Genomic DNA, 12,564 nt, shown 5'->3' with positions numbered 1-12,564 from the left:
TGGTGTAGTGGTTAGCGCTGTCGCCTCACAGCAAGAAGGTCTGGGTTCGAGCCCCGTGGCCAGCGAGGGCCTTTCTGTGTGGAGTTTGCATGTTCTCCCCGTGTCTGCGTGGGTTTCCTCCGGGTGCTCCGGTTTCCCCCACAGTCCAAAGACATGCAGGTTAGGCTAACTGGTGACTTTAAATTGACTGTAGGTGTGAATGTGAGTGTGAATGGTTGTCTGTGTCTATGTGTCAGCCCTGTGATGACCTGGCGACTCATCCAGGGTGTACCCCGCCTTTCGCCCGTAGTCAGCTGGGATAGGCTCCAGCTTGCCTGCGACCCTGTAGAACAGGATAAAGCGGCTACAGATAATGAGATGAGATGTTCAAGCACCAACCACCAAAACAAATTCCTTGTATGTGAAAACGGACTTGGCAATAAACTCAGTTCTGATTCTGATTCTAAAACTGAATGTTTGTTACATCAGCTTTCTGTTACATCAACTCCCAGGTTTCCACAGAAGTAGGAAAGGTCACATTAAAAATGCAGCCTGGCCAAAAGAAAACAATGTTAATAACTAATAGTATAGCGTGTTTCATCAGAATCAGAATTCAATCAGAATCAGTTTCATTCATTGGGCTCTCTAGACTATTGTCTTAAAATCTATAACTATTTACACTACTGTTCAAAAGTTTGGGGTCACCCAGACAATTTTGTGTTTTCCATGAAAAGTCACACTTTTATTTACCACCATAAGTTGTAAAATGAATAGAAAATATAGTCAAGACATTTTTCTGGCCATTTTGAGCATTTAATCGACCCCACAAATGTGATGCTCCAGAAACTCAATCTGTTCAAAGGAAGGTCAGTTTTATAGCTTCTCTAAAGAGCTCAACTGTTTTCAGCTGTGCTAACATGATTGTACAAGGGTTTTCTAATCATCCATTAGCCTTCTGAGGCAATGAGCAAACACATTGTACCATTAGAACACTGGAGTGAGAGTTGCTGGAAATGGGCCTCTATACACCTATGGAGATATTGCACCAAAAACCAGACATTTGCAGCTAGAATAGTCATTTACCACATTAGCAATGTATAGAGTGTACTTCTGATTAGTTTAAAGTGATCTTCATTGAAAAGAACAGTGCTTTTCTTTCAAAAATAAGGACATTTCAAAGTGACCCCAAACTTTTGAACGGTAGTGTCTTAAATGTCTGTTTTTGTGACATCAATAACAGCAGGATGGAGAATTAATGCTTTCAGAATGTTGATACTGACGCAGTCTACCACAGAGCGGCGCTGCTGAGAACGTTTGCTTTTTTTCTGCTAGTCGTCTCTTAGCAACGGTTGTCAAGGCAATGACGCAAAAGTGGCAAGTTTGACTTACCCCATTTGTGGAGAATAGTTGACAGAAGAACTGCCGCAATGCAGCAAGGTCGAGACCCTTTTCCTTTTCCCAAATACGAGAATGATCAGACTTTTACCGGAATTAAGCCATGGCAGGTAACCTTTTTTTTTAATTGGCGTCCTCTTTTAATGAAACTAGATTGCGTTTTATTCAATTCAGTAACAGCAAGTTTTGTTTTGAATAGAAGATTCAGAAAACACCCTTTAAAAAGCCCACGCACATCGCACAGAATGAGGAACCCTGGAGCCGCTTGAACAGCAGCCCGACTTTCTCTAGCTTGAGGAGAAGTGTTCTATACCATAAAGAGGTGAGCTGATCCGGCTCCATGTTTAACACAACTCATTTATATAAAGTTCACTCAAGTGACTTCCACTGGAGCAAACTGTCTTTTACATTTGTCTTGTACTACTTTTCGGTCAAGACCCCGAAAGACAGCCTGGACTTCCATCTCAGCGCTGTCTATGATAACCATCTGCTTTTCCTCCTGAATAAGAATGAAACTTTGTTCCAGAAAGAAACTCTGCTGAGAGACCTTGGGTGAGGATTTTGAGCATTACAAAGTTGGTGCACATTTTTAAGAAAATGAATACCAGGCATTGCTGCAAGTTTTATTTCTTAATTTCATTCCAGAGATAACGATGAGGATGTCCCAAAACGTGATGATAAAATGAAGCTAAGAGTGTGGGTAAACCCCCAGAAAGCTTCCATTCATAGCATTGAGGGAGCCATCGGTAAGAAACAGTTCCACTTCTTTACAGGATTCATGGTGGTGAAAATGTAAATAGATTAGATTAGATAAAACTTTATTGATCCCTTTGGGAGGGTTCCCTCAGGGAAATTAAGATTCCAGCATCATTACAGATAAACAGAGAAAATAAATAGAGAAAAACTTCTAGATATATTAAAATAAATTAAGTATTTACATATACAAATATAAAAAGAATAAGATATGGGGAAGAGATGTAGATGGCAGTAATGCAACACTGGATGCCAGCTGCTGTAAAGATGAGATTAGATTAGAGGGTTCCCTCAGGGAAATTAAGATTCCAGCAGCATCATTACAGATACAGAAGAAAACTTCTAGATAAATTAAAATAAATTAAATATTTACATATACAAATATAAAAAGAATCAGATATCGGGAAGGGGGGAGGGAAAAAAATTGCTTATTGTTAGGCTAGGCTACTGTTCCTCCCCCCCAGAGAGGAGTTGTACAGTCTGATGGCGTGAGGGACAAAGGAGTTTTTGAGTCTGTTCGTCCTGCACTTGGCAAGGAGCATTCTGTCACTGAACAGGCTCCTCTGGTTGCTGATGACAGTGTGCAGAGGGGGTGACTGGCATCGTCCATGATGTTCAATAGTTTGTCCATAGTCGTCTTCTCTGCCACCGTCACTAGAGAGTCCAGCTTCACGCCGACCACAGAGCCGGCCCGCCTGATCAGTTTATCCAGCCTGGATGTGTCCTCCTTGGATGTGCTGCCCCCCCCCAGCACACCATGGTGTAAAACAGGACACTGGCGACCACAGACTGATAGAACATCCACAGGCGTTTCCCGCAGATGTTAAAGGACCTCAGCCTCCTAAGGACTCATAGCCTGCTCTGTCCCTTCCTGTATAAGTGATTGGTGTTGCAAGTCCAATCCAGCTTGCTGTCCAGCCACAGCCCGAGGTACTTGTAGGAAGCCACAGCCTCCACCTCGACTCCCTTGATCAGAACTGGTCGTGACCTTGGTCTGGACCTCCCAAAGTCAATGACCAGCTCCTTGGTCTTCAAGGTGTTGAGCTGCAGATGGTTCCTGTTGCACCGCACAGCAAAGTCCCTCACCAGGCTCCTATACTCCTCCTCTCTGTCATCACTGATACACCCAATGATAGCTGTGTCATCGGTGAACTTCTGAATGTGACACAGCTCTGAGTTGTAGCAGAAGTCCGCGGTGTCACGGAAAATAAATAAATAAATAAATAAATACAAAGTACGAATCACGGATATGAGAGATTTTCCGTGAAATATCAATGGTAAATTAATCAAGTAAATATATAAATGCAGGTACGATGTTTTAATTATGAACTTCGGTATTTGTCTGAGACTTTAGTTTGTTTTATCCGTAATCAGAGCCGGTTCAGACCTCCATGGGGCCCTCTTAACTGAACCCCAAAATGTTCAACAGTCGCACCTGACACCCAGTGCTTCCACTCATCCCCCCTTTAAACAGATTGCACTCGTGTCGCCACCTGCTGGTCTAACTGGCTGGACTCTGTGCTGCTTGTTAGAAACTTAAGCATCGCGCCTGGAAAATATAGATAAGGCTACTATTAATTCAGCTCCATCAAATTGGCTGCACTTGTTTTACCTTCAGATACTGTAATTAAAATGTAGGATTATTATTTAGCACCATTGTCATATTTCACGAGTTTTATTTATTCACTAATATATCTGCATCTATATTTGCCTGTGGGCTATCCAAGCAAACAAAATTCAGTCTTAGTAAATATTTATCCATTACTTTCCATTTTGTACAAGTGCAGTTGTAACTACACTCAGAACGATTGATATAACACTTAAATTGTAGAAGCCAGCAAGACGCACACGGAGACCGTCCGGGGTTCACCCAGGGCGCACCGCCCTGTTATGTAGGTCAAACACCGACGAGCCCCGTCCGTCCCACCCGGAGAGGAGAGTTACCTGACTGCTGTTCATTTTCATGCAGTTTCTTTTTCCTTTTTTCACTCCCCGAGGCGGACCCGGCGCCGTGGGGGGGCGAAAGGGGGCGTCGCCCCCTCGTGGCTACAGCCCCGCCCCCTCAACGGAGACTCAGATCATTTAATTGTTTTCTTATGTATTTCATAATGTATTATAGACGTATTAATAATTTGCATTTTCAAATACGAAAGATTAAGTGGTTGCGCATTGCACAAAAATACATTTCACATAAATCACTACTAAAACTGGCACGGTAGAACAAATCTGATTGGTTGTTATGACACAAGAGCACTGTCTCTGCAATATCCTGTAATATGCAGTCAAGTTTACGGGAGTAGTCTTTCCCCCACCGAATTAAACCAATTCAATCACAATATTGTGAATCCATTTTCTTTCTTTGTAGGCTAAGTTTATCTCCGTTTATGTTGGTGTATGTGTTCATATATGGTCCGCTTTGTGCGCAAATAGCGTAAGAATATGTGTCGTTGACGTCACCCCCCATGCAGCGGGGGTGAAAATTCATCACTTCAGTGTGTTTAGTCCCCTACACGCCTAAACTGGGATCGCGGATTAAGTGGTTAGCGTTGACTCGGTGCGAGTCAGGAAGGCTATTACTGGTGCAGCCGCGGGGTCTGTTGATTTTTTTTAATTATGATTTTGGCCGCCGAGCCAAGTACCTTAGGGTGTTTTCACACCTGGTCCCCTTTAAAGGAACCAGACTCAGTCCTCTTTAAGTGGACCAAAAAGTGGACCAACAGAAAAAGAACTCAGTTCTTTTTGTGTTCACACTGTGAATTTATTACAAAGAGGACTGGGTTCTCTTTCTGGTCCAGTTATGCTTTGATGGGGCCTCAGTCACATACATATATATATATATATATATATATATATATATATATATATATATATATATATGTGTGTGTGTGTGTTTATATTTATATATTTATAAATATATATAAACATATATACAAATATAAACACACACACATATATATATATATATATATATATATATATATAAATATAATATTAATGTTTATATATATATAATATTAATGTTTATATATATATAATATTAATGTTTATATATATATAATATTAATGTTTATATATATATATATAATATTAATGTTTATATATATATAATATTAATGTTTATATATATATAATATTAATGTTTATATATATATATATAATATTAATGTTTATATATATATATATATATATATATATATATATATATATATATATATGAGTTATATTATTGTGGCCGACTCATCAGTCAGTAAGTTCAGAGAACTGTAAGCGGCTGTGGTAAGTTCCAAAAGGAAGTTGAGTTTCCCTGCTACAGTCACGTGACCAACTACGGCAAACGAAGAATGTTAAACTACAGTGAAAACGGCGAAGTGAACCCGGTGCGCTTTTTGTTCACAATGCGCAGATTAGGCGAACTGAGGTGGTCTCAGTTCGGTTCGCTTTAAAGGGGTCTGGGTACGGTTGGAGTGTTCACATATGCGCAAAAAAATGCTGAGTCATCGATCTGAGTTCGGTTAGATGGCTGAAAGGGACCAAGTGTGAAAACACCCTTAGACTTGCATTGACGTTTTGTTTTCATGCCGCGGAGCTATCTGTATGTATTTTAAATGTAAAGGACTTGCCTGTAGGTTTGTGTGTTGTTTTATGTTTGGCATCTTTCCGGTTGTAACGCGTGTCTGTGAGAAAATCGGAGGGGAGGGGTAACAGGTGGGCACGGGGGCTGATAAAGCGCAACTGCCCTGGTGATGTGTCACATGATTTTCCCGGACTAAAGCGACCTTCGGGGCCGTGGTTTTGTGGTTGGCGCAGTTAATTGTTTGAAACACGTTGTCAGACCGCCATCACTACTACACACTATATGAAAAATATTTGCCCTCTTGCGATTTCTAATTGCCCCCTTAGTAAACTGTTCCTGGCGCCGGGCCTGACTGGGAATCTGACGTGCGCGACGGACGGTCACGTCGTCACTTTTTTTCCCCCACGGGGCCTCTGAGTTTGCGGGGCCCTACGCAACGTGCGTATTGGGTGAACCGGTACTGTCCGTAATTTACTGGCATCCGTATTTTGTATCACTTTTTTTTCCCCCCAATTTCCGTACTCCGTGACCTAGCCGTATTTCATCAACCACCGACTCAGCCTCCCAATCTAAAACATCCAATAAAATTAACTTCGATAAGATTTAATTAGCTTAACACTGGCTGTGGAAGCGGTAACAGTTGCATCTATTCTTAACATCTTTGGTTGGATTTTGTTTGTTTGTAACCGTCAGGACCATCCCAACATTCCCGCAGCAGGTTGAAGCTCTTTAAACTACTGTTTTATGTAGCTAATATTACCTCACAGTGTGCATGGTGCTGATGTATAGTGAATTATTCAGATTGCGTTTGGTCTTTTTTCCCTTTCAGAGTCTCACCACAACGCTTCTACAAACCAAGGCTACTCCAGGAAGCAAGATGGCGGCTTTTATAACATTTAATGCTGAAGCTACAAACTTCACTTTGCAGCAACTTCTGTGATACGAGAAGAAAAAAAAATCCACTGCCGTCGCTAGCTAAATAAATAGATACAGACAGAACAGTTCAGTAGTCGTCTTTAATTAAGAAATGAAAGCAACACACGCAATTTGTTCTAGTTAGCTAATGCAATAACCGAGGTTAGCTAAAGCTAATTCTGGACACACACACACACACACACAGGTAGGAGTTATGGTGAAGATCAGAATCGCTTCTATACTCATAGACCAGACAGGAAACGCTGGAGGAAAACCTCCAGAATCCCACCGGTACTAGTATATCTGATCGAGTCATCATTTCTAACCACAATCTCCATTGCGGTGCCCTGAAACTGCTATCCGGCTAGAAAAAGCCCAAACGCTCATCGCCACAGCGGGCTAACGAGTCTTTTCTTATCATTTCTGAATCCGGGCAGGGCAACACCACGGATCAGATCAAATAAGATCACGGTGTAGATTTTTAAAGACATACAAACACATTCATTCAAACAACACAAACACTCAGGTCATTCAAACACAACACACTCACCCGACAACACTCACACAATGGGAGTCTGTTTCCGGGTTAGTGGCCTTTTATAGCACTCGGCTGAACTAACAAAACAAAAGATGATCAGCGCCACTGTGTGGCCAGTGTGGGGTATAACCGATAATATTATGACAATAATATACAGAAAACTTGACTTCAAGCTTCAGTTGCTTTCTATATCTTGACTAATATTGATTCCAGCAGATCAACTGGTTGTTTCTCAACTATTATATTCTGAAATGTTGTTTACAAGCAGACTAGCTTGAACAATTAATAAATATTTTTCACAAACAATTGAATTTGATTTGTTCATCTTTAGTAATAATTTCAGGAGGAGTGCTTGTTTGATTTTTCTAACATCTCATCTCATTATCTCTAGCCGCTTTATCCTGTCCTACAGGGTCACAGGCAAGCTGGAGCCTATCCCAGCTGACTACGGGCGAAAGGCGGGGTACACCCTGGACAAGTCGCCAGGTCATCACAGGGCTGACACATAGACACAGACAACCATTCACACTCACATTCACACCTACGGTCAATTTAGAGTCACCAGTTAACCTAACCTGCATGTCTTTGGACTGTGGGGGAAACCGGAGCACCCGGAGGAAACCCACGCGGACACGGGGAGAACATGCAAACTCCACACAGAGAGGCCCTCACCGGCCACGGGGCTTGAACCCAGAACCTTCTTGCTGTGAGGCGACAGTGCTAACTACTACACCAGTGTGCCGCCCCATAGTTAAAACAGTAAAAATGAAAATGTAATCCATCATTTTGTCATATTCCCAATATCTTAATGCAAAGAATCCTACAAAATTTTTAAAAAATGTCAAAAAGGCACATGGCTTGCCTCAATTTTCAGCAAACATGATTCATGTGTGATAAATCAAAGGAATAAAATTACAAATAAAATCAACATATTTGTCATTTCATTATCTTCATAATGTCTGTTAATGATAAAAACGTAAAAGTTAATAGGTAAAAGGAAATCACTGCATTTCTCGAAAAAAAATACATAATACATGTCAAAATGAAAAGTGCAGTTTTTAACAATTGAACAGTTTGATAAACTCATAGAAGTGCCCAATTTGTAATCCACTTTGTTGAAATGAATAGATGAAAGCAAACGAACATAATGCTTCTCAACACAGCCCTTTCCTGCCTTGAAATTTGATAAATGTCAAGGCCGACCAAGATGTACTTTTTAGAGCTAGACTATCATATCCGGTTGTATTTGATATTTTTACATCTCTATATTTGCCTGACTGAATCAAGAGTTCAGGAATCTATCTTGTTTGTTGTATAACTACACCTAACAGTTGACATGGGTTAGTTAATCTGGGATTGCATTCCAGGTTAATCTTGGGTGGTCTAAAGGGATACAAACAACAACTGCAACCCATGTTAACAGTCACTAGGAAACATCATCAATGTCTGTGGCTTCATCATCAGGTACAATTGAATAAACAGTTATATGTGATTGGGTGAGTTGTGTTTATGGGGTTTCTCTAGGAAAATGTGCTGAAATGGGATTTACAATCATTTTGATGATGTCTATACTGTAGGAACAGTGGGTCTTCTTCCATTTTTTCCTACCTCTAAACAGAGCATCTATCATGACAGTGATATTTCAGTCTGTTGGAATTACCCATTTACTAATATCACAAATTTTGGGTGGCATGGTGGTGCAGTGTTGGCACTGTCGCCTCACAGCAAGAAGGTTCTGGGTTTAAACCTCACCATTGATGGGGGCCTTTCTACGTGGAGTTTGCATGTTAGGTTAACATGGGGCGGCCTTGGGCTGAAATGCCTTTGAGCAAGGCACCTAACCTCCAACTGCTCCCCAGGTGCTATAGCATAGCTGTCCACTGCTCTGGGTATGTGTGCGTGCTCATTACTCACTTGTGTGTGTGCATGCATGTGTTCACTGCTTCAGATGGGTTAAATGTAAAGGATGAATTTCACTGTGCTTGAGTGTGCATGATAAAGGCTTCCTCTTCTTCTCCCCGTATCTGCGTGGGTTTCTTCTGGTTGCTCTGGTTTCCCCCACAGTTCAAAGACATGCAGATTACTCAGCCACTGGGATTGTACAACCCAGTGCATACTTAGTGCTGGTCCTGGATAAATACATATAATTCAGTGCATACTTAGTGCTGGAGGATTGCATCAGGAAGAGCATCCAGTGTAAAATCTATGCCAAATCAAATATGCAGAATAGGTCTGCTGTGGTGACCCCTAATAGGAGCAGCCAGAAGAAGAAGAAGAAGAAGAAGATGATGATGATTATAACAAATTTGACATTATCACATCATTAAATTTTAAAAACAAATATGGGAGAATGTGACTTGTCATAGGATATGATATATTTCATATGCATGTTTTGTTTTGTCTGTTTGTTTTATTACATTAAACTTTGAGAGTTTTGGAGAAGTATTAGATATGGAATTTTTATATAATAATTACATAAGTATTACAGAGAATAATTACAGAGTATTATTCCCACACGTGGAAACAATACTCTGGACAATGTTTACACCATGCATAGAGGCGCCTACAAAGCCCTTCCTCTCCCCCACCTTGGGGCCTCAGATCACTCCACTGTTATGCTAATGCCAGCATACAGGCTTCTGGTTAAAGTCACCAAACCAGCTACAAAGCAGGTACATGTGTGGCCAGAGGGGTCCTCAGAGGCACTCCAGGACTGTTTTTCCACCACTGATACCCCTTTTCCACCAAATCAGTTCCAGGGCTGGTTCGGGGCCAGTGTTGGTGCTGGTTCACAACTCGTTCAACTTGCGAGCCAGCTGAGAACCAGTTTGCTTTTCTATAGCTCGCGATGCTAAGGGAAGCCACGTCATTACGTCACTGTATACATCAGTTACGTCATTGTATACGTCAGTTACGTCGCTACGTTTGCATAAACCTTGGCGCGAATATCGAAGCAAAAACAACACGGAAGAAGCAGCAGCAGCAACAACAACAACAACAATAATAATAATGGATGATTTCGCGTTTGTACAGCTGCTGCTTCTCGTCGCTTAAAACTGGCGATCTTTCGCGGTCTTGTTATTGTTGTTGGTCTTAATAACTCCACCCCCCCGCTGACATAAGTGGTTCTTTCCTCTGGCCCAGCAGAGAGTTGGTGCTAGCCTGGAACCGGTTTTTCTGGCCCTAGAGCCAGTTCTTTGTCAGTGGAAACAGAAAACCCGGTTCCAAACTAAGCACTGGCCCCGAACCAGCCCTGGAACTGCTTTGGTGGAAAAGGGGCATGACGGGAGCATGTTCAGACAGGCGGCCACCTACAACAACACCACAGATCTCCAGGAGTACACGGAGACCGTCACTGCCTACATGAGGAAGTGCATGGACGACGTTACAGTCACCAGAACCATCTCCATTCGGGCAATTCAGAAGCCATGGCTGACAGGGGAAGTCCACAGGCTCCTGAGGGCTCGGAACGCCGCCTTCAGAGCTGGGGACGAGGTGGGCCTGAGGACAGCTAGGGCCAACCTGTCACGAGGCATCAGGGTGGCCAAGAGACAGTATTCCAGGAACATTGCTGACTACTTCAAAGACAGCAGAGACACCAGGAACCTGTGACGGGGGATTCAGACCATCACAGACTACAAGCCCTCACTGCAGACCTGTGATAACTCCACCTCTCTGCTGAATCAGTTGAACAACTTCTTCACTCGCATTGAGGCAAACAACAGCACCACGGCACAGAAGACCCCACCACCTCCTGGTGACCAGGTGTTGACGCTATCCCCAGATAGCGTGAGGAGAGCTCTCAGGACGACAAATGCACAGAAAGCCCCGGGTCCTGATAACATTCCTGGTCGTGTCCTGAGAGACTGTGCCGAGGAGCTCACAGATGTCTTTACAGACATCTTCAACATCTTGTTGAGCCAGGCTGTTGTCCCCACATGCTTCAAAGCCACCACCATCATCCCGGTCCTGAAGAAGCTGTCTCCCTCCTGCTTCAATGACTACCGCCCGGTTGCACTCACTCCCATCCTCATGAAGTGCTTCAAGTGGCTAGTCATGCGGCATATCAAGTCTGCCCTCCCCCCCGCTCTGGACCCTTTCCAGTTTGCCTACCAGTCCAACCATTCGACCAATGACGCCATCTCCACTGCCCTCCACTTAGCTCTCACCCACCTGGAGACAAAAGGCTCGTATGTCAGAATGCTGTTCATAGACTTTAGCTCAGCATTCAACACAATCATTCCTCAGCAGCTCATTCATAAACTGGACCAGCTGGGACTCAACACCTCCCTGTGCAACTGGCTGCTGGACTTCCTGACGGGGAGACCACAGGCTGTACGGGTCAGCAGCAACTCCTCCAGCACCATCACATTGAACACGGGGGCCCCCCCAAGGATGTGTGCTGAGCCCCCTCCTCTTCACTCTGCTGACCCACGACTGCACACCAACATCCAGCTCCAACCTCTTCATTAAGTTTGCGGACGACACGACTGTGGTGGGTCTCATCAACAATGGCGATGAGACAATCTACAGGAGTGAGGTGAGCCGCTTGGCCATGTGGTGCAAGGACAACAATCTCTGCCTGAATGTGGAGAAGACGAAGGAGATTGTTGTGGACTTCAGGAGAGCGCACACCCAGCATGCTCCACTAACTATCGATAGTGCTGCAGTGGAGAGGGTGAGCAGCACCAAGTTTCTGGTGTGTGCACATCTCTGAAGACCTGTCCTGGAGCAACAACACCGCATCACTGGCCAAAAAAGCTCAACAGCAAGGAGAGCAAGAGCCCCGGCCCCCATCATGTACACATTCTACAGAGGCACCATCGAGAACATCCTGACCAGCTGTATCACCGTGTGGTACGGCGCCTGCACCGTGTCCTGCTGCAAGACTCTGCAGCGCATCGTGAGAGCAGCTGAGAGGATCATTGGTGTCTCTCTCCCTTCTCTTATGGATATCTATAACTCCCGCCTCACCCACAAAGCCATCAGGATTGCAGGTGACCCCACCCACCCATCTCACAGCCTCTTCAGCCTGCTGCAATCGGGGAGGAGACTGCGGAGTCTCCAGGCCAAAACCAGCAGGCTCAAGGACAGTTTCTTTCATCAGGCGGTCAGGAGGTTCAAATCCCTCCCTGTTCTGCCCCTCCTCCCCCCTCTGCCCCCTGCCACAGATTCTGCCCGCACTCCCCCCTGCCCCCCCTTCAGCATCTGACATCATGTCACTCTCACAGTCCCCCCCCAAGACACACACACACACACATACTCTCAACATTCATTCGCACACTGAACTCAGGGACTGCACATTTCGCTTTACTTTGCTCATTTGCACTATTCTGCACTACCTCACCTTAACAGCTATTAGTTTATTGTTTATACTGCTTATTTCATGTTTACTTGCTATACCTCAAGT

General features: G+C 43.6%; 1 protein-coding gene and 1 non-coding gene across 2 annotated transcripts; one reads left to right on the top strand and one right to left on the bottom strand.

Moving 5' to 3' along the window:
• Window positions 1–1,406: 1,406 nt before the first annotated feature.
• Window positions 1,407–7,361, top strand: cfap276 (cilia and flagella associated protein 276). Its single transcript, XM_060930828.1, has 5 exons — window positions 1,407–1,484; window positions 1,583–1,696; window positions 1,811–1,926; window positions 2,020–2,120; window positions 6,531–7,361. Exons 1-5 carry the CDS (start codon window positions 1,407–1,409, stop codon window positions 6,599–6,601), a joined length of 480 nt encoding a protein of 159 aa, XP_060786811.1. The 3' UTR covers window positions 6,602–7,361.
• On the bottom strand, window positions 6,836–7,276 carry LOC132893571 (small Cajal body-specific RNA 2). Its single transcript, XR_009655567.1, has one exon. It is a non-coding gene; the product is annotated as a small Cajal body-specific RNA 2 (non-coding RNA).
• Window positions 7,362–12,564: the final 5,203 nt, after the last annotated feature.

This window comes from Neoarius graeffei, chromosome 10, assembly GCF_027579695.1.
Source record: "Neoarius graeffei isolate fNeoGra1 chromosome 10, fNeoGra1.pri, whole genome shotgun sequence".
Taxonomy (NCBI): Eukaryota; Metazoa; Chordata; class Actinopteri; order Siluriformes; family Ariidae; genus Neoarius; species Neoarius graeffei.
The sequence above is the reverse complement of the archived record's forward strand: the minus strand, read 5'-3'. Positions and strand labels throughout refer to the sequence as shown.